This window comes from Notechis scutatus, chromosome Z, assembly GCF_049901735.1.
Source record: "Notechis scutatus isolate UNSWTSFEM ecotype Mainland chromosome Z, rNotScu1.2, whole genome shotgun sequence".
Taxonomy (NCBI): Eukaryota; Metazoa; Chordata; class Lepidosauria; order Squamata; family Elapidae; genus Notechis; species Notechis scutatus.
The window spans coordinates 64,998,560-65,021,842 of record NC_142025.1 but is presented as its reverse complement, the minus strand read 5'-3'; the positions used below and the strand labels follow the sequence as shown (position 1 = coordinate 65,021,842).

Below are 23,283 nucleotides of genomic sequence, written 5' to 3'. Positions count from 1 at the left end.
GTCACTCCTAATAATAATGTATTCTTTATATTCTGTACCTTTATCCTTGTTGCAAGAACTTTACACATTTGTGTGAAGTTTTTCCCACTAATTTGTACCCACAATCACCTTATCAAGGAAGATTCACTCAATATTGCACCCACAATCACCCAATCAAGGAAGACTCACTCAATATTGGGTAATATTTCAATAACTAACTCAAGGTTTATTGGAACATTCTCTAAAGAAGGTTATCTTCCCTGCCTAAATGGAGAATTAAGCTAAATCTTCCTTATGTCAGGTCTGATGCTATTGTGTATTGCAACATAACACAGAAGCAATTATGCTGTGGATGACCCATTAGAATGCAAGTACAAGTCATGAGCATTTAAGTGAGCAAATGCACTGCTTATTTTAAGAGTAGTTACAGGACATGTTTGTATTTTGGGGGTTACTAGTCAGGGGTGGGATTCAATTTTTTAACAACCGGTTATGTGGGCATGGCTTAGTTGGTGGGCGTGGCTTGGTGGTCATGTGACTGGGTGGACGTGGCTTGGTGGTCATGTTACTGGCTGGGTGTGGTCAACTCAACATTACTCACATCGATGCACGCATCTCCTCGCCTGGCCTCTCATGACTGTGGGGATGCTGCAACAGTTGTAAGTGTGAAAAATGGTCATAAGTCACTTTTTTTCAGTGCCATTGTAACTTCGAATGGTCACTCCACACAAGCAAAATACCAGCAAAGGAGGGGAAAAAAACTTCAGAGAAGTTCCTGAGACAGGAAGTCTAGTCCTGCCAAGAATGTAATAAGGGTTAACAGAGAGGCAGTTTCTGTAAGGAACACCAGAATGTTTCCTTCCTGCCTTCCTTACAGGATTAGGCCAGTAATTTCTTCTAACAACCGGTTCTCTGAATTGCTTAGCATGTTAAAAACCAGTTCTACTGAATAGGTACGAAGTGATAGAATCCCACTCCTGTTACTAGTTCCCTAACTATAATGAAAGCAGAGGGAGAACCTTCTCTTTTGACTAGTGTTCAATAAGTAACCAGAGTCAACCTCACCAAGAAGTCAGGTGAAAGATCAGACCTTCCTGAATCATAACAGTCCCCTATTCTGCCAGTTCTATGGGGTGGATACTGATCTCCAGCCAGATCACAGTGGGCTGCTTCCTGAGACCCACATATCAAGCATTTCTGACAAGTAAACGGTAGAGTAAAAGTACTACTTGACTTGTTCTATATCTGGGCTGAAAGTACTACTTGACTTGTTCTATTTCCCTGGGGTAGGATTCTACTGGCTCTGTCCAGTTCTATAGAACCCCTTGTTAACTTTCTAAGCAGTTCGAAGAACCGGTAGTTAGAAGCAATCTCCTTTTGTTTTTTTTTTCACCCTTATTACATTCTTGCCAGTACGCCTAGACTTCCTGTCTCGGGAGCTTCTGAGGCTTGACTTTCTTAAAGGGGAAGGGTTATTCTCATACACACTGCTAAGAGAGTCCAGGAATGGGATATGACTCCTCCTACTGAAGTGATAGAGCTGAGTCTGCCACTATGAAAACAATCAGCCTTGGCTGCTCGTCATCTTTTTGACTCAGCTCTTGACTTAGAGCTTTGTCTCCGGAAGATTGTCTGAGCTTAAAATGAGTTGGAAAGAGTTTTAAAGTGTTTGAAGGAGTGTTTTCTTTGCCTTTGTGGTTTGCTGCTGCTCCTGGGACTCCGGTTCGAGCAAAGCTTCAGGAGGGCGGGAACCTGACCTCTGGTGGCGTCAAGGCTTTGGCGCTGCCTCATTAAGGGGCTGTGACTACAGGGAACATTCTAAAGAGCCTCCCACACAGCCCGAAGGTCGGATCGTGTTGTTGCACTGCTGCTTATCTCCCCACTTTACAGCTGACTCCAGGGCTTGTTATCGCTGCTTCGCAGCTGTTTCAGCCAGTGCAAGGTAGCTTGGGGCCTGCATGCTATCACCTTCCTTATTGAGCTGGGAAGGTGACAAGACTGTTTCTGGGCTGCCGCACATGGTAGGCGGCCATTTTGGGAGACTGGGTGGCCACCTTGTCTCTTCAGGAAAGGTTTGTGGATCAGGCCTCACAGCTTCAAGGCTCATTTGGCCCTTGCTACAGGCTGTTAAGCCTGGATTCCCCAACAGGTGTTAAGGAAAACAAACCAAACAGAACGTGCAGCAAAGTCAGATAGGAAGACAGGTAAATGTGTGAGATAAGCCTTCTCGTTAACACGCAGTAAAAATACAGATACGCTTGTGCTATCAAAAATATAATTTATTCCATTTAAGAATTATAGCATAGTCATTATAAACAGTCCATTAGTCATATACCAAATTCAGTCAAGTCTTGTCGAGGATACTCTAATTGCAAAGTCCATGTCAAATAGCCAGTGTCAGTACACATATAATAAATCTGTCCAAAACTTATCTTCTCTCCGTTGAGAAATATCTTCAAAGTAATCCAACACTTCTTCTCCTCCCCGATCCAGCAAGAACGCAGTCTTCAATAAGCCAGCCAGTAAGAGCCAGAGAGTGCCTTGCTGCTTATATAGTACTTTTACAGCTGCACTCTTAATTACATTCCTTTAGCTTAAAGTCACATACACTTTATCTGACAAACCATGATTCATCATTTTATTATCTTTACCCAAAACAGTTAGGGTAAAACAATGTTATCCCTAACACAGGCTGCACTTAACATGGGGAAACTCACAGCGCCTCTTGTGCCTGCCCTGTTTGCATGATGGAAATGGAAGCCACACAGGCAGGCTCTAAGGGCCAGAAGAACCTCTTGATTCTCAAGCCTCTGCTAGAAAAAAGAGAAGACAGAAGGGACATTCTACTAACAGAGAAATGGCTGCTAAGTTCAAGGCCAAAGCCCTAGCTCCAAAAAAGACTTCCAAATCAGAGCTTAGGGCTGAGAAGAGAAGACATTCTGCTTTAGAAAAGCAGTTTGAGAAGACCTTGGCACAGATGAGAGATCAGATGCAACAGGCCTCCTAAACTGGGGAACTGCAGGTTTGCCCTGATATGTCTGCAAGAGGGGGAGAAATGGCTTCCACCTCTGCTAGTCACCTTTTAGCTTGGTCTGAGAGGGTGGAGGAGGAGCTTATGCCACAGGATTTGAGTAGGATAGGCCCTTCTTCCAGACAAGCAGCCTGGGGCCCAGGTCCATCTTTTCCCATAGGTCACTTAGTCCAAGGAGTCACAGGCCTAGGCCTGAAGCTACAAATACTTCCACAGCTGCTGGAATTCACCCACCAGACCCTCCCTCAGGGCACAGGCTTGAAGATATCAAGGATATGGTGGCTGTTGCCATCAGACAGGGCATAGCTGAGGGATTTAATCAACTAATTTGCCCTCAAGGGGGCAGTCCTTGTTTTCTTCCTTATCCCAGGGGTCTCTTCATCTTATAGAAGTTACCCTAGTCAGCAATCAGCTCATTCAGATTGGGGGGGGGAAGAGGAGGAAGGAGATTATACTAATCCTTCTGATCACAGTCATTTCTCACACTCTGAGGAGGATGGTGAAATAGTGGATCACAATATGTTTGAGGAGGAAGAGTTCAGAGCTGATCAACCTTCCTCTACTGGGGTTTTCAAACTTTCTCTCTTCAAACCTCTCTTGCACAAATCCTTGGTTATGGCACAACTGACACCAGAGGAAGTGGCCCCAGAACCTCAGTGGTTGCTTCATTCTCCTCATTGGGCATGCCCACTGAACCTGAGGATGTGCTGAAGACAGAAGATAGGAGGTCTGATCAAACCCTCAAGCGCACCTACCAGGCTGCTGCGTGAACTATCAGGGCATCTACAGCAGCCTCATTTTTCATGAGATCTTCATTACACTGGCTCCAGCAACTACAAGAGAGGCTCCCAGCCATTGATTTCAGGGTGCATCAGGATCTTAACAAGATAATTGCTGCTGTGGAATTTATGGCAGATACGACCTTGAACTTTGCCAAGTTCGCCTCCAGGCTTCCTCTGTAGTGGCCAGATGGCTCCTTTGGCTGCAGAATTGGCAGTCGGATGTGTGTCATAAATGGAAGTTGGCGTCGGCCCCCTGCTCTGGAGATAAGCTGTTCAGCAACACACTGGAGCCTTACTTGGTTGAAACCAAGTATAAGCATAAGATTCTCTCTACGATGGGAAAGAGATCAGAATCATCCTAGTCTGTACTATCAGTCTCCGTCCTTCAGGTCTGAATCCACAGTGCAATTCTCCAGAGGCCAGAGATTTTTCCCGCAATGCCAAGAACAATGTCCTGAGGCTTCAGGCAGGCAACAACAGGCACCTGGTAAACGGCCCTTTCAAGGGGGAGGAGGTCGGTCATTCCGATGCGCAAAGTAAAGACCCTATTGCCCCCCCCCATCAGAGGCCATTTGGCCTTTTTCATCTCTAGATGGGAGGAGTCAACATCAGATGCCTGGGTACTTAAAACAGTGAGGTTTGGCCTACAGCTTGAATTTCTATCTCCACCCCCACAATTTTTCGTTCTATGCCCTATGTCGAGGGACAGCTCTAGATGGGCCCTTGTGGAATCAGCCATTCAACATCTGGTCAAAATTTGGGCCATTGAGCCAGTTCTGATGGAACAACAAGGACTGAATTTCTACTCTTGCCTCTTCATGATCCCGAAGGCCTCTGGGGGGTAGAGGGCCATCCTTGACCTAAAATTCCTAAACAAATTTATTCCATACAGGCGCTTTAAAATGCAAACTCTGCATTCCATTCTAGAGAGCATTCAAGAGGGCAATCTCCTTTCCTCCACTGATCTCACGGAGGCTTACCTCCATATTCCTATCTGGCCTCATCACCGCCAGTTTCTCCATTTCTGTTACCACTGTTGTCCATTGCCAGTACCAGGCCCTTCCCTTTGGTCTTTCATCGGCATCCAGGGTCTTTACAAAGGTGCTGGCAGCTCTAGCGGCTTCACTGAGGTTTATTCCTGTGAGGATCCAGTGCTGATCCAGTCGCAGTCGGTTGGATTGGCCCATTGAGACCTTTGCATCATGCTGCAGTGCCTGCGCAACCACAGCTTCTCGATCAACCTGAAGAAAAGCCACCCCTCCCCTACAACCCAGCTGTTGTATCTCTGGGTGATCATCAATACTTCCCGCTACCAAGTTTTTCTCTCCTCAGACCGCAGAGAAAGCCTCAACACCCTTGTTCTCCAGATCTGATGCCAGTGCACCGTGCCTGTCTTTCCTGTCTCAGCTCCTGGGGAAGATGATCTCCTGCATTGGCATGTTCCCGTGGGCCCGTCTTCATGCCCGTGTGCTCCAATGCTTCCTGCTGCCATTTCAATGGGCAGGCAGCAGCCCCTCATCCATCAGAGTGCCAGTTCCACCACAGGTCCTTCATTCCTTCAGGTAGTGGCAATCCCAGGCAGTTTGGCAGGGCCTCCCCTTCAAGGAGCCGGACAGGGTCCTGCTCACTTCCTGCACCAGTCTTCAAAGCTGGGGAGCCCATCTAGAGGGCGAGATAGCTCAAGGCAGCTGGTCTCAGGGAGACAGAGCCTGCCCCATAAATTGGCTCGAACTCAGGGCCATCTTCTTGGCCCTGAAGCATTGCCAACATAGGGTGGTGGGTCGCCACATTCTAGTCATGACGGACTACGTGGCCGCAAAGGCCCATATCAACAGATGGGGGGGACAAGGTCCAGGGCCCTCATGAGGGAGGCAGAACTCCTGGGGAGATGGACAGAGAGACATCTTCTGTCCATCAGGGTGGATCACATATCGGGGTCGACAATGTCCAGGCAGACTGGTTGAGTCGGTCCCAGGTAGATCATTTGGAATGGAGCCTCCATCCTTCATTGTTTCTGGACTTGTCCCACAGGTTCGGTACCCTGGCTGTGGACCTTTTCACCACTCCCCTCAATGCTCAGGTAAGCAGATTCTTCACCAGGTTTCCGACCCAGGGAGCGGAAGGGACCAACGCACTTCGGAGTTGCTGGCCTCCAGGTCTCCTTTATGTCTTTCCCCCTGTTCCGGTAATTCCAACTATAATCCAGAAGTTGTTGGAGGAGAAGGCAGAGCTGATCCTCCTGACCACCCATTGGGCCAGGAGACCCTAGTTCGCAGATCTGGTGAATCTATCTGTAGCCTGGTCATGGAGGATCCCGGATGACAGAATCTCCTTGCAGCAGGGGCCCTTGATCCACCTGGACCCTCAGTGGTTCCAGTTAGCCACTTGGTGCTTGAGTGGCAACCTATGAGAGAGACCAATTTTGCTGAATGGTTGCTGATCAACACCGTTCAGGCCTCCCACAAGCCTTCCACCTCGCACATCTACAATACTACCTGGAAAGTCTTCTGTTCCTGGGCAGCTAAGTCGGCAATTGTGCCTTCCTCAGCATCTGTTGCGGAGGTGCTAATGTTTTTCCAGGACAGGCTCAATAAAGGCCTCACCCCTAATACACTTCACTGCCAAGTGGTGGCTCTTTCCTCTGTTTTGTCCTGAGAGGATTTTGATTCCTTATCTCATCATCCCTCTGTATGCAGGTTTCTATGGGGGGCAGCTAACCGTCCTCCTGTGGTTCACAGATTTCCCATGTGGGATCTCCCTAAAGTTCTACATGCCCTTACGGGTCCTCCCTTTGAACCCCTTAAATCAGTGTCTCTCCAACTCGTGACCTTTAAGGTGGTGTTTTTGGTGGCCATCATTTCGGCCAGGAGGGTATTGGAGTTAGCGGCCCTCTCCAGTGTGTTCCATGAGAACAGGGTAGTATTGAGGTTAGATCCCACATTTGTTCCCAAGATAAACTCCTGGTTTCACCAGGCGCAAGAGGTTGTTTTGCCAAATTTCTGCCTCGGACCACAACATGAGTTGGAGCACAGGTGGCATAAGTTGGATGTAAGGCAGGCCCTCAAGATCTACATCAAGAGGATGGCTGAATTTCGGAGATCGGAGGCCATATTTGTGTCATTTCATCCCACCTCATTGGGGACCAAAATGGCTCCTACTACGATTGGGAGGTGGATTTGGACTTGCATCTCCAAGGCATACCAAGCTTTGTCCCTGCCAGTTCCTATGAACATCACAGCTCACTCCACTAGGAGTGCGGCTACTTCGGCTGCCTGGTCTTCTCAGGCTTCGCTGGAGGAGATTTGCAGGGTTGCTACCTGGGCATCTCCATCACCGTTTATACATCATTATATGTTGGACTCCTTTGCTTCAGCGGACGCCTCATTTTGAAGGAGGGTGGTACCACAGTCGAAGGTGGTACCACAGTCGGAGTGACCTACCCAGACGTTGACCCTCCCATGGGCATGCAGGCTTTGGTATGTCCCATTCCTGGACTCTCTTAGCAGCATGTATGAGAATGGGTGTTGGTAGAATTACCTGAGAATGCCCTTTCTATATACCCTGCAAGAGAGTCCAGCCCCACCCTAGTTCATCTGGGGGGGGTTTGTTTTGTTGTTGTTTATTTGTTTATCTTCCAGAGATACATTATGTCTGTCAAGAATCTTTGCCTAAAAGATGACAAGCAGCCAAGGTTGATAGTTTTATAGTGGCAGACTCAGCTCTATGACGTCAGTAGGAGAAGTCATATCCCATTCCTGGACTCTCTTGCAGCATATACAGAAAGGGCGTTCTCAGGTAATTCTATCAACACCCATTTTAAGATTTTTACACTGCTGTTAGGAGGAAATACTTCCCTGGATAATCAGCCCTTTGAAGAAATAATTGAATAATGAAGCAGAGCTTTTAGTGACAGGGAACCAAGATGAGTGACATTCAGCCAGACTACTTGGCTAGCTAGAAAGATTGACATTAAAACATGAGTTTACATATCCTTTCTGAGTTTTGGTCTAAAACTGGTTTTTGGTGAAGGTTAATTCTGTGCTTGGTGACATTTAATCCTGTGTTTATTGATGGGATAATTTTCCCTATTCAGCTTCAACAAGCAACAGCTACTATTGTGATTTAATTATTTGTATTGTTTGAATTTTTTCCTGCTCCATGGTTTCTTTTTCTATCTGGGGAGGGGGTCTTCCTCACTGCTTTAGTACTATCTGGCACTGTCCTTTTGGGGTATACTTCCAAGAGGCAGGATGCAAGCTTGGCACTGATTTTTTTCACTGCCTTTCTGGGGGGCATGTGACCTTTCCTTAAATCTGGATGATTTCCTTAGGATATCTTGTGAGGTGAGTGAGACCAGCTGGTATCTTTAAGTGGTGCAAATGGATCTAAGGATTGCTTTTCCTGGGTGTGCTTTTTCTCGAAAGCTTAAATGATCTCTCTGCTAAAGGGTTTCACTTTATGAGCAAGAGGTAACTGCTTGATAGTTATCACTGCATTTTAACTATTTTCATTCCTCAAGGTGCTCTGGCACCCTGCCTGATTTGTAACTCTGGCTTGCAGGTATTTTTAATCTAATGATTGGTATTTAGGGCAGTTTTTTTTCAAGCAAAGAAGCTTTTTGTATTTTTATACAGGCAATCCTTGACTTACAACAGTTCATTTAGTGACCATTCAAAGTTACAATGGCACTGAAAAAAGTGACTTATGACCATTTTTCACACTTACGACCCTTGCAGCATCCCCGCTGTCATGAGAGGCTAGGCGAGGAGAAGTGCCCCTTGACATGAGTGATGTCAAGTTGGCCATACCCACCCAGTCACATGAGCACAAAGCCACACCCACCAACTAAGCCACACCCAGAGAACTGGTTGTTTAAAAAACTGAATCCCACCCCTGGTTAATACACAGCCTCATTGTTGAGATTTTGGTTATAGATATTAGAAGTGTAATAATGATTGTTATTTAGTTCTTATATTCTGGTACTTGCTCAATATTTTCAAAATTATTCATCCGTAATGCTTCTGCCAATAATATTTTAATGCAGTGTAAAATAGAAGACTTAAAAAGAAAAACCAGGGAATTTACAATAGCCATAGACCAATATAACTTTCAACAATTAAGGATACTGCAGTGGAAACAGCATTTGATTGGAACCAGAAAAAACTCTGATGTTTGTTTGGTCTCTCAAACACAATCCTCATTTATTTGATATGCCAAACACAATTGCCCCATAAATAAATAAAAGTTTAACTGCAAGGTAGATGCAACCTGGATGAAAATGTATTCTTATTAAATTATAAGGGGAATACAAGAGAAGAAATAAGAGATCATTAAAGTACATGTAAATTTCTATATTTAACTTTGAATTGGATTCAGCCTAAATAATTCTTCATTCATAATTGTAACATCTATTAAACAACAAATAGCTTGTAACATCCCTTCTACAGAACTGATCCAGATCACCAAAATCAGAATACAAAGGATAAGCAAAAATCATTAAAACAAAACTAGTTCAATAAAACTTCTTAAAAATAATATCAGCTTAGTGTTTAAGTCTTTTAAAATGTATTTTTATTATATATTTAAATTGGTTGCAGAGGATTGATCAACTATTTTGATGCTGTTGGTCAAGTGTCTCCTTTTGGTGTCCTCATAATCACACAGTGCTTTGGTTCATGATAGAAAAGAAATTACAATGGTCTCAAACCACATTGTTAAACATCCAGCCAATGGGATATGAAGGATATGGTCAAAGAAGTTAAGATGGCAATTGCAATGGGTGATTGAAATTCTGTCTGTTTTTGCATTACCATCTTGACTTTCTTTTTTTTTTAAACCATACCTTGCAAATCTCCTGCATCCAGCAGACCTGCCATATCTATGCTTCTGTTTTCCATACACTTTGAACTGCAACCCCTGGAATTCCCAGTGACTTTGCCTACAGCTTAATTAATACATCTGAAGAATAGCAATGGAATATGGCTGCTACAGATATATTTGGCCCACAGAAATTTAGGAACAAGGAAAAATATTTATTTTATAGGAGAAAATATGAAGGACTAAAAGTTTATATATCTCTAGTCCATCGAGCATGTCGTGGCAAAACTTGACTGTTGAATCTAGACTTATCTTGGCAAGCTATAAGGGTCACTGTTTAGCTGCAGAGGCACATAATTTTCTGCATCACTTCATTTTAAATTATTCCAAACTGGGAGGGACTTAGGCAAGCAGAGAACCTGAGACACAAAAACTCAATAGAATTCAATTCAAACAGGACATTTCCACCAAAGTTAATATCTTTCAACTCTTGTTGATTTAAATGGGAGTTAATCACTTGCTGAAATGAACTATAGCTTATTCTATCCCGCTTCAGGCCTGAAGGCATTCTGTCTATTTGCCGAATGATAGCATTCTCTGCCAGAAATGTAAGCAAATCATACAGTTGATTGTCTCTGGACTTGCAGACTAGGTTTGGTGACTGGATATATTAAATATCATATCCACTGGAAGGAATTCTAAAATATTTTTGTACTTCTTTTATGGTATTTACTATCTCACATACCATAACAGAAAAGAACAAAATTACTGCTTTCCAATGATGATCCTGTCTCAGGGTAGAAAGCCCTGACACTCAGTGCCGCTTTCTGTGTAAAAAAACAACTGGGAAATGAAGGGCGAAACACCTGGGCAGTCCAAGTGAATTCCAAAGTATCCAGATGTAATGTGTTCTTGAGGCATACAAAATATTCACACAGAACTTCAATTAACATTAATTCTCAACCAATTTATAAAAGTACTGACATACTTTGTTCTATTCTTACTCATGGCTTCCATTAAATTTACAATATATATTAAAATCAACTGTTACAAGTCAATTGCCAGGGAAATCTTTATAACAATGAAAGATAAATTAATAATTAATTTGTGGAACAAATTAATGTATTAATGCATGAATAAATGAATATAGGAATATTGGAAATTGCATTTTACTTAGTCAGCTTGTCTTTCAAGGGCAGACAATTCAGGGCAGGATTTTTCCAAGTGTCAGAAAACAGAAAGATGAGGATGAAAAGATTAGGGTTAGGGTTAAGGCTAATATATGAATTGTTCTTTAGTTAGAACTTCAAACTCATGGCTAATACTTTAAAAATTAAACAGCTAAATGCTATAATAAAGATTTATTATATTTGCAACTATAAATCTGGACTACCCTGACTTTCATTAAGAATATTACTTATAAAAAGTCTTTTAAAATTGTTATAGCAGGACTAGAAATTCCCAGCAAAATTCCTAGCAACTCCCAATAGCAAATTCCATGCTATTATTAATTTCATTGCAATTTGTATATGTTTTTAAATTTTTTTTATGGCACTGAATATTATTTCAATTATATTTTATTTGAATTTATTTCATATTAAGATAAATAGAGATTATCCTGGGAGAACTCTCTAATCACACCAAGCATTTTAAGCTTTTCATTATAGGCTTCATGTTTTTTATTAACAAGGAAATGTAAGGAATAAATAGCAATATTATCAAGATTTATATTGATGTATTTATTTGCTCTTCAACATTTCTCATAAACTCAATCCTATTGCAACTATTTACTTTCTTGAAAAAAATGAGGAATAACACACAATAATTTATTCTTATTTTGCTGACAAGAAAAGTGTTGGGAAAAAAAACAATAAATAAATGAACTTACTCACTTTCAGTGCAAATGGGACAGCATCCTTTTCGGTTGAGGATCTTTCCCTAAATGAAACAAGGACAAATAATATGGGATGGGAAAAGAATTCAATGTAATGCTTTTAATGCATTATGGTATCTCCTTCCTGAAACAACAACAACCCTCAACATTTTAATAAATTTGTACTAAAGTAAAAAAAATATGCAAAAAGATAAATGAATACAATTTTTATTTTTAGTGGCTCATGCCACTGTATTTACACTTCTGATGGTAAAGAGGTAGAGAGAGGGAAAAATTGAAGAAAAAGATAATTCCACTGAGGTTTCTCAACTGATGAAAACGTTCTGAGACAGTTAATATTCAAGTTGTGCCTTCAAACAAAGGCTTCATTAACAGTGGAACACTGTTTGCAAGTAAACTATATTATTTTAAAACAGTGTTGAGAAACAATGTCAATCAATATGTCCATGAATACAGCATTAAAATGTGGTAAGGACAGAAGTTTTGTTCCACTATATTCTATGGCCACTCATTACAAATACTTTACAGCTGGTCATTTAAAACATATATTGCCTGTTTTGATAAGGCAGCTGGCATATGATAAACTGGTCAATTGCACTGCTCTCCTAGTGTCACAGGATAAAATGGTATGAACAATTCATCACTCTAATTTTCCAATCAGGAATACAGTGTGAATGCAGAAAATGAGTCTAAGTGAGCAAATCATGCTTAAGAAAGAGTGCAGAGAAGAGCAGCAAAGATGATTAGGGAACAGGAGGCTAAAACATACGAAAAATGGTTGCAGGAATTGGGTATGTCTAATCCAGGAAAAGAAAGACTAGGGGTGATATGATAGCAGTATTCCAATATTTGAAGAGCTGTCACAAAGAAGAGAGGAGCAACATAGAACTAAGAACAAGTTTCTTGAAGAGAGAACAATTAATCAGTGGAATAGGTTGCCTTCAAAAGTTGTGGACACTCCAAAACTGGAGGTTTTTAAAAAGAGCTTTCAGACATTTTGTCTGAAATGATATAGAGTAGGAGTGTCAAATTTGATTTCATTTAGGGCTACAACAGGGTTGTGTTTGATCCTGGGGGACTGGGATGGGTGTGGCTAGGGTGAATGTGGCCAACTCGATGTCACTCGTGTTGGGGGCACCTGTGGTGGCCCAAGCAATCTACCAGTGAAAACGAATTGTTGAGCTCCATTTTCAGCTGTGACTGTGCCTCCTGCAACCCTCTCCCAGCAAAAACAGAGATCAGGAGGGCCACATGTGGCCCTACCGAACTCCATTTTTGTGGACAGAGATACTGCGGGCCAGTCTTTTGTTGTTTCCACATCAGCCCCGCAGGCCAGATCTAAGCACCCCACAGGCCGGATTCACCCCATGGGGCTTGAATTTGACATTCCTTTCTTGTTTGAGCAGTGGGTTGGATTAGAAGACCTCCAAGGTCTTATCCAACTCTATTATTATGTTAAGCTGCTTGAGTCAGAACAGCACACAAACACATTTTATCTTGGACTTCACTTTCACTCTAATCTCCTTCACAGGAGAAAATGTAGTATTGTATATATGCTTGCAGTGAAATGTGATAGAAATACAAATGATATCACGTCTATCTTCATAGAATGAAGTCTAAACATATCATTATATTTTTTGCTCTGAGTTTAGGACACAACAAAAAAACGTTCACATGATGAAAAACTTCCGGTTTGAGCTTCTTCAGTGACAGACCGAAACCTCATCTCTGCGAGGCTTCGATCCGTGCTCGCTGCTGGAGCGCCTCGAGCCAGCTGGTTTCGGGGCTAAGCCACCCCATAGAGGTGGTGAAGAGGGGGGAGACTGCCTGCAGGGTTGAGGAGAGCCGCATCTCTCCTCCCCAGCTAGCCATTACTCCCTTTCCCGAAGGCGGTTGCAGCGGTGGTCAGAAATGGCCACCACAAAGAAGAACTCGACTGGAAAAGAATGTGCAGGAGGAAGATAAGAAGAGAAAGTTTTGGTTGATCGGGTCAAACAGCAAAAGCAACAAATAAGGTACCCTGGAATTGAAACTATTAAAAAACTTGTTCCCTAAGAAGATTTTTAAGCTGCGAAGGGGAGAGAAAAGGGAAAAGATTTGGTTTTCTCCTTTTCTATACTGACAGCTAAGAGACTTAAGCAAGAAATTGGAAAAAAAATCCACTTTGACATCAATAGGCATTTAATGCTGAAAATAAAAAGTCAAAGGGATAATAAAGATTTCTGGATAATTAAAAGATTTTGAAAACAGGAAAGGAGAGAAAAAGAATAAAAGGGTAGGATCTGGAAGGGAGGAGACTGCCTGGAATTAAAAAAGAATTTACAGCAAAATCTCAGGAAGACTTCCAAAAGATACATTCTAATTGAAATATTGCAACAAAAACCCCAGGAAGAGAAAGTCGAAAAAGAAATAAGAAGATATAACTCGGGACTATCTGAACACTTGATGATTTCTGGATTCTTGGTTATTGTTTTGAATGACTAAAATCAATTGGGTGGTTGTTTAAAACTGTTTAAAATGGCTCCACTTTTAGAAGAACAGAAAATGGAACTTAAAAAGTACAAAGAAGATGCACAAGAAGGGAGAGGTTATTTTGGCTTCGTATTTCAGTTTTTAGAAATGGAGATTTGGAATTATGAGAAACAACAAGAAATGCCTGCAGAACAAGAAGATTGCGACAAAGAAGAAGCCATCTTTAATGAAGAAGTAATCTTAGATGGGGGGAAAAAAGGAAAGGGGGGAAAGAGAATGGAAAGTTTAAGATTGGGAAAAACAACTCCAAAAAAAATAGAGTGAAAAATAAGTATAAAATCAGAAAGCAACAAAAGAGGGAAATACAAAAGAGAGAATTAGAACTAGAGAGACAAGGGGGTAAAAAGGGGAGGGAGAAGATGAGAGGGAAGAAAGAAAGGAAAAGAAGTTAAAAGACAGAAGCAAAATATAGAGAAACAGGGCCTATTTAGAGATAATGGGTGAAAACTTAATGGAAAAAGGGATTCTGCAAAGGTACATAAGATAGTATGGTTATATTAGAAACAGAAATAATTTTAGAAAATATGAAACAATGTATGATTAAAATGTCTGATAAAATAGCTATCGTAATTCAGTGGAATGCTTGTCAATAAATAAATGTAACAAAAGGTATATTTAATGATTTATAAAACATATGTGAAGAGAAATAAGGGAAAAATTAATTATGGAGATTATATGTGTTTTTAAGGAAGTATGATATTTAATTGAAAAGAAGTGTTAAAGATGTTAAGATTTTAATGATTATTAATGATAGAACTGAACTGGATTGGAATGAGGGTTTATAATTACATATATTTACAATCTTTCTTTCTTTCTTTTTTTTAAAGAATATAGTGTGTATTATAAGAATGTACCAAGCAGAATTCGATTGGAAGTTATGTATTATGTATTATATTGAAGGTCATAAACTTAAGGTATATATTGAAGTTTAAATAAGAGTTGAATGGATGTAATTAATAGATATAAAGGTGTCATACTCCAATTAATAACTACAGGAGAAAATTTGTTTAATGAGAAAAGATAATATGAAATTGAAACAGAACAGACAAAAGTATAAACAATGATTTGAATTGAGATGAGATAATCAAAATAAAATTGAGAAAATTAAAAGAGGGGAAAAACTATATAGAAAATGTAAAATAGTATAAGATATGGAATAGAATACAAAAAGGAGCATGAAATTGAGTTTTGTGTCTGTATAAAGAAGTTCAACCCGGGACCATGCTATTTTCAAAAAGATGTTTTACTTGTATTTTGTATGTGTGAAAACCCAAATAAAACTTTATTAAAAAAAAAAGTTCACACGATGTCATAAATCACCTTCTGATCCTTTTAATCAGGATGTCAGAATTCTGGCAGTTACCCCAATTAAATCATTGAGTCTCGAGCCAAACTTCCAAAACTTCAAAAGGACAAAACTCCTTTTCCCTTAATTCAATAAACATCAAATCAGAAGGAAGTGAATTAAGTAGACAAGCTACTCTAGAAGAGAGGTGAGAAATACATTTGAATACTTTCTAATTTCATTGGTTAGCCTTATCTCCGAGTTTGCATAAACCTTTTCCCAGCAGAAAGTGGCTGGAATTCAAGCAAAGTTATTCTTTGATAAGTCTAGTTACTTGAACCGTCCTGCTGACATAGGATTCTGCTTTTGTCTTGTAAAACAAAGCCATATATTATTGATAACATGTGTGGTGGGTGTTATTAATAAATTGAGGAATTCCTTAGAAATGTGCCATTTTTCTCCATGAATATTTATAAACACTTCCTATTTGGCAATCTTTGAGTCTGGCTTTGCTTCTTTTTAATAATCTAGGTTTGTATCCATAATCTAGGTTTGTATCTTTTCTGTATGTGGGCTTAAAAAAAACAAAACTAGTTAAGATTTTGGGGGAGAGGTTATGTTTTTCCTCATTTGGCACTGGTATATGACTAGCCACATTTAAATTTTGTTTATTTGTTACAATAGAAGACATGTATAAAAACATATGCTAGGCATGGGGCAGCATGCCCTGAATAAATCTGAAGCTCACTTCAAGTTTATAGGTTCAAAATGTATTTTGGCAATGTATGTTGCAAAGGAAGGGATAACAAACAAAATATAAAATATAGAATCCACAGAGCCTATGTAGGCTCTTGCCAAAAGAAAAAAAAAGCCTACTATTACTACAGGACATTTTGATAAACGGCATGGGTAAGAAAATTGGCCCTGTGGATATTGTGGTGATTTACTTCCTTTTGAGAATTCTAAATCCTCTGAGAATCAAATAATCCCCATGACATGAATGCAATTCTGGGTCTCAATATTTCCTACTGTTTTTTCTAACATGGATCTGGGCTTCAGTCAAGTAAGAATGAGAATACTAGGAGTGTTCTCCATTAAATCTAAGAGCTGAGTGGCTCTGCGCCTTACCTTTCTATTCACTATTTAAAAAGTTATCACAAACTTAGTCTCTATACTGAGCTGTTTTCTGTCTGAAGGGCTCTTTAGTCTGCATGTATCAAGGCTGTCAAAAATTTCTATCCAAAATCCCTACCATTTGTAAACAGCTCAAATCCTTCTAAAAGATTTACTGTTACACTCACATGAGGGCAGCTGCTGACCGGAATACACTGCTTCTTGCGACATTCTGTCTTGCCTGTCACACAGGCACAGATGGTACAGTTAATAGAGGACCACATCTCTCCATCCTGCAAGAAGGAAAAAACAATACATCTATCACCTGAGATGGCAGGAAGAAGCTATTCCAGTGATTTTTTATCCCGTTATACAAAGAAAAAGCAAATTCCATATTGGAATTATGTCATTATTTAGTCTAAATCAATTATCAGGTGTCCATTTCCAACTGGTTGGATTGGCAGGCTATCAGGATAATTTTTCACTTGAATTCTTCCACATAGATAAATGTAACTCCAGACTTAATGAAGACACAATAGAATTTCCTATCAATCATCTGATTAGCTATATTTCTTTTTTAGGAATAAAACTTCAATTTGTGCTTATCCTATATCCTGATTGTCTTGTTTGGAATAACATAATTAGAAAAAGTCTGATTCAATATAGCCACTGTGATTGGCATGTTTAAATTATTACACATAAAAATATTTGATTGTTCCATTAAGACAGAAAATTTATTCCCAGATAAATTCATTCTGCTTTACGCCAGAAATACAGCTAATACCGAATTTAAATTTAGAGTACTTATGGGGCAAAGGCAGACATCTACTAAACATCTGAAAACATTTAGAAAATACAAAGGAGAAATTACCTATATTCTAGCAGGTATAGATACATTTGACTTAACCCCACCTCCCATTCCCCCTCTCTAAAGATATTATGATTCCAATGTGTTGCTAAAATAAAACACTGGCTCAGTTTCTTACAATTTACATATATCAAATGAAGTTCCTAAGGTATTCCTTCATCAACTGATGGTGTAGAACTAGTCCTTTAATGGCCACAATGTAAAGTTTTTGATTAATTTTTTGATAAAATTTTCCCCACTACTATTAGTTTTTTTATTATAAGTAATTCTCTAAATAAATTACACTAGTTACTGTACATAAGTTACAGTAATAAGGCCACTTGTTCAGCAACTGTTCAATGGTGGGATTCCGCTGTTTCTCACCAATTCAAGAGAACCAGAAAACTTTTTGAGCAATTGACAAACCGACTATTGGAAAATAATCTCCTCCCAACAGCCTTTTGTTTTCCCCACTTTACAGGGTCAATCCTGTTAGGATTACCAATTGGGACCTTGACCAATGAATGGCTCCTGCCTGACCTCTGATAGGGTAGGAGGAAGAAGGTGTTCTGGTGTGCCTCTGTGTGTTGTTTCTAGCCTAATCCTGCTTATTTTATTGCCCTGCTTAAGTGTTTTCCTGAATTTGCTTCTGTGGGTAAGCCTTGTTACATTGGAACAGCTGTTAATGGCCTTTGGCAGTACACCCAGACTTTCTATAGCCTGAGCTCCAGCGCTTGACTCCAGGGAAAGGGTTGTTTTTAGTGGTTTCTGCCACTGTCCTTTTGGGGTGTACTTTCAACATGGCTGAACCCCTCCCAGCCACTCCTTGCTTCTTCCATCCCCAATTAAGGGTGAGAGGGGGCAGTTGTCTCTTTCTTCTCTAGATCCATAATCTTCTCTAAATGGAGTAATCTGACTAGTCTTTCGGTTCTTTGTTACAAAAAAATGACTTCGGAAGGTCCCACTGATGGGAAGTGATGAGGCAATCTTTTCAGACCGCTGCTGCCTGCCTGATCAAGTTAAGCAATGGCTGAGAGGCAGGATGGAAGCTTGGCATTCTGTCTGATTTTTTTACTGCCTTTCTGGGGGCATGTGATCTTTTCTTAAATCTGGATGATTTCCTTAGGATATCTTGTGAGGTGAGTGAGACCAGCTAGTATCTTTAATGGGTCTAAGGATTGCTTCTCCTGGATGGGACGTTGTCAGATCATGTGATTCTCTTGTCTTTGGGGATTCTTCAGTCATCCAGGTCAGTGGTCACCAAACTGTTTCAACTCCTACCCTCAAAATGATGCTATAGAGCAGCGGTCACCAACCAGTGGACGATGACAAAATTTTGGTGGGCTGCAGAGAAATCTCATCCCCAGAGCAACCCCCAAAGCAATTAATCCAGGCTGTGCAGAAACACAAGGCTGCCCGCCCACATGGCCCGTGGGAACCCTCCCCACCCACTCACTCCTTACCCAGCAAACTTGCCTACTAAATTGCTATTTTTCCTTTTTCTGACCATCAACTGTTCTGCTGAATCGGGAGATTTACCGTGTTTCTCCAACAATACGGCCTCCACCAATAGGAAGGCCCAGCATGTTTTATTGGCATAAAATCAAATTAAGCCCTTCCCCCCAAATTAAGGCCTATATTAAACATGTGAAATGGGGGGAATGGCGGGGGGCTTGCCGTTAGGAAGTACTTTTGTTGCATACCCGGACATGGTGCTGCCTGCGTTGGTGGGGCACTTCGTATCGGGAGACCTTCCGCCACTGTTGCTTTCCCTTCTCCCTTGCTGCCGCAGTGTTTAGACCAACGCTGCAGCATTTGGCGCAGCCATGCGCGGCCAGCCAGGGCTCCTCCCTGCAACTGGAGCCCTGTGGAGACACTTGGCTTCAGGCGCTCCTGTCGCCACCTTCCCTTTGCCTTCGAAGGTAAAGCCAATTCTTTTAAAAATGACACCCTACTACAACAAAGCCTCCCCTGCCCGAGAGGGCAGCCCAACCCCACATGGGGAGGCGAATCTTCTGGGACCGCAGCGCAGGATCGGCCCACCCCGGGAGAAGCACCCAGCTGCCATCCCTGCCTGGCGCCGGGCAGAGCGCAAAGAGCTTCGCCTGGGGCACCCAGCACAGCTGACAGACGGGCCCTCCTTCCCGGCGGCAGAGCTCTCGCCAAGGCAGTGAGTGCCTCCCTGCCGGGCCCTCCGCTCATCCCACCAGGACCACACCGGAGCTGTGCAGGCTGGGCAGAGCTGGGAAAGGGAGCCACGGGTGCGTGCCCGCCTGCCAAGCGAAGAGCCGGGCCGACCGAAGCTTGGCTTCCTTCCCAAGTCCCTCCAGCCCGAACCCGAAGGGGCCACCAGGAGAGGCGGCCCGAGGCAGTGATAGCGCCCACCCATCCATGGACAGGGAGGCAAGGCGACAGCCTGCGCCACGTCTTCCTCCGAGCTGAGCCCCGCCGAGTCAGCGCCACCTGCCGAGAGAGGTGCTCGCTGCCTTGGTGAGAGCTCTGCTGCCGGGAAGGAGGGCCTGCCTGTCAGCTGCGCTGGGCGCCCCAGGCGAAGCTCTTCGCGCTCTGCCCGGCGCCAGGTAGGGATGGCGGCTGGGCGCTTCTCCCAAGGTGGGCCGATCCTGCACTGCGGCCCGGGAGATTCACCTCCCACATGGGGTTGGGCTGCCCTCTTGGACAGGGGAGGCTTTGTTGTAGTAGGGCATCGTTTTTAAAATAATTGGCTTTACCTTCGAAGGCAAAGGGAAGGCAGTGACAGGAGCACCTGAAGCCAAGTGCTTCCGCCGGGCTCCGATTGCAGGGAGGAGCCATGGCTGGCCGCACGTGGCTGCGGCAAACACCGCAGCATTGCTCTAAATGCTACGGCAGCAAGGGAGAAGGGAAAGCAACGGTGACAGAAGGTGTCCCGATACGAAGTGCCCCACCAACGCCGAGGTCAACATCCAAGCTGTTGCCACCTGCCCACCCGAGGTTGCAAGGGGGGAAATTAAGTCACCCCTGAAAAGACGGCCTAGCCATTTTTTCGGGGGTCAAAAAAAAACAAGGCCCGGCCTTATTTTGTGAGAAACACGGTAGATTAGCTAGAAAGCAGGAAATCGTTGGATTTCTTGCTTTCTAGCTCATCTTTAGATCTTCGGCTCTGCTTTTAAGCACAGTCGAACCTCCCTTAGGACTGAAGTTTCTTTTATTCAGTGAGACTCATGGCAAGAAAATGTTATGTGACAGACTGAGCTAGCTGATGGCAGATAGATAGATCACTGAATGATTCTGTGAGCAACTCAATCTGCCTGCCTGCTTTGCCTGATTTTGGGTAAAAGTTGCTCTTTTCTAATAAAAAAAAAAATCTATATTTATATAAATATTTATAATATTTACATACAAGCCATGGCCAGCCAGTCACATGACCACCAAGCCACACCCACAAATTAGGCCATGCCCACAGAACCAGTTAGTGGTCCCTGGGATTTATAATTATGAGTTTGGTGGTCCCTGAGGTCCAAAAGGTTGGTGACCCCTGATCCAGGTCATGGTTGTCCCGAAGGTGTTTTTTTTTTAAAAGAGGCAACTGGACTTTCTTGGTTTCCAGAAAGTCTAGTTGCTTCTTGAAAAAGCACACCTTTGGGACAGAAGTCTCTTGCATTGATTTAGAGTAGCCAAGGTGCATGATTGCTCACTGATAGTAAGATTTTTAAAAAAATAGGAGCTAGGGTATGGATCATCCCTCCAATTCATTTTAGTTTTCTCTCATGATAATAAGGCATAACATGGCATCAGGCTTTAAGTTTATTTAGATATCTGTGGCATGTATTAATTTTATTGTGATCATGACAAGCTTGGGAGGGCTGAAATTTGAACCTGGGTCCTCTATATACTTTGTTAATTTTTCTCTTTAGCTTGGCATTTTGTAGCCCAAATATGCCCACACACTTTCTGGAGAGCTTAACTGACCTCTCTGCTAAAGGGTTTCACTTTATGAGCAAGAGTTGGCTGCTGGTAGTTATCACTGTATTTTAACTATTTTAATTCCTCAAGGTACTCTGGCATCCTGCCTGATTTGTAACTCTGGGTTGCAGGTATTGCTGATGAGAAGGAAGATATTTGGACAGAATGGTTTAGATTTCCATAATGGCTGTGACTGTCATTGATCTTATCTAATCTAATGATTGGTATTTAGGGCAGCTTTTTGCAAACAAAGAAGCTTTTTGTATTTTTGTACAGGTAATCTTTGAATTGCAACAGTTCATTTAGTGACCATTCAAAGTTACAACAGCACTTTAAAAAGTGACTTATGACTATTTTTCCCCTATGACCATTGCAGCATCCCCACGATCACATGATCAAAATTCATATGGTTGACAACTGTCTCACATTTATGATGGTTTTAGTCTCCCAGGGTTATGTAATCCCCTTTTGCAACTTTCTGAAAAGCAAAGTCATTGGGGAGGCCAGGTTCATTTAACAGCCGTGTTACTAACTTAACAACAAATGTGGCAAGTAAAGTCATGAAATATAGCAAAATTCACTTAATAAATTTCTCACTTAGCAACATAAATTTTGGGCCTCAATTGTGGTTGTAAGGCGAGGCGAGGCCAGGCATGACAAGGAGTGGCTGGGAAGGGAGGGCTGAGGCAGGACTGGGCTGGGCATGGTGAGGAGAGGCTGGTAAAGGCAAGGCGCCCCTCAACATGAGTGATATTGAGTTGGCCATGCCCACCCAGTCACATGCCCACCCAGCAATGCCTATCCAGCTGGACATTAGGGCAGAGAACCGTTAGTTACATTTTTTTAATCCCACCACTGCACCCATCCTATATCCACATTGGAAAGGAAAGAATAAAAAGAAAATAGATGAATTCTTTTGTTTAACACTATTAACTAAACAAAGAAAATGCTTTATTGCCAATGAGATTTTTACACTGTGGGTTTGTGCAAAAGAAAAAACCTCAATTAATTAAAAGAGGGATTAATTACAGTAGATAACTATTGTTTATAAGGGATTTCATTTCTTATCTGAATTTAGATTCTCTCAACACAAAGATGATCTTCACAATTATACAAGTCCAATAAAGAATTAAGGGTGGGGATGGAAATGGAGAAAAAAACTTGCATCTCTTAAAAGGTACCCAAAAACATTGGAAGCATTTGGGGAGAATCTCCAAATTTAGTCTCTTGGGAGGGATCCTGGGTAGAAGGAGAGCAGAAACAAATTATTCCAATGTGTCCCAATGATATATTGTAATAATCTGCTGTCCCAATAATATTCCAATGTATGAAGCACTGTAAGTCCTGAATAATTTCCAGAAACATCAGGTAAATTCTTATTGGCTGACTTGAAGGTAGAGTGGGAAAAGGAGGTCTTGGGCTAGATTGATTCTTACAAAATGCAGAGAAATTCTCTTTCCAAGACCATCAGAAGTACAGAATGCTGAAGAAAACAATTCAGTGCATTCTATGCAAAGAACAAAACAAATCTGCAGAGCATTCTATGCATATTCATAACATTCCATTTATTTATTTTTATAAATCAAGTTTTTTATTTTATATTACTTATACTTATCAATGCGTGAAGTGTGATATGATACCTGGGTATCATACATTTAGTACAGATAAACATAATGTTGTAACTCATGGTTATTACATTTCATTTTCATTGTTGCATGTTATTTAAACATATCTAATACTACCACCATTCAATTTCTAAACCTCCCTCTTGTTATTGCATAGATCTTGTTATATTAAAATATGTGTATTGTTGTTCCCCTCCTATTTCTATTTCTATTCTTTCTTATTTTTCCCATAATTCATTTAAGCATACATAACATTTCTTTTTGCCATTATTTTTATCCCTTATCTTGTATTTGATATTTTAAAAATTACTCATTTTTCCACCCTGCTTTCAATATCCCAAATATCCAACACTACTAATTGATCCAAATATTAACAGTATTCAATCGATTCCAGGTTTACTTCTCCCACTCTCCACAATTTCTAATCCTTAAAAGT

The 23,283-nt window shown here is 41.6% G+C and overlaps 1 protein-coding gene across 2 annotated transcripts in view; it reads right to left on the bottom strand.

The window, feature by feature from the left end:
• BMPER (BMP binding endothelial regulator) overlaps nucleotides 1-23,283 on the bottom strand; it is a 525,475-nt gene that overhangs the window by 225,716 nt on the left and 276,476 nt on the right. For both annotated transcript variants that reach the window (XM_026674868.2, XM_087947656.1), the window contains exons 10-11: nucleotides 16,622-16,726; nucleotides 11,502-11,547 (exon numbers count right to left, since the gene is read on the bottom strand). In XM_026674868.2, coding sequence (XP_026530653.1) covers nucleotides 11,502-11,547; nucleotides 16,622-16,726 — 151 coding nt within the window. The remainder of the gene's footprint in view (nucleotides 1-11,501; nucleotides 11,548-16,621; nucleotides 16,727-23,283) is intronic.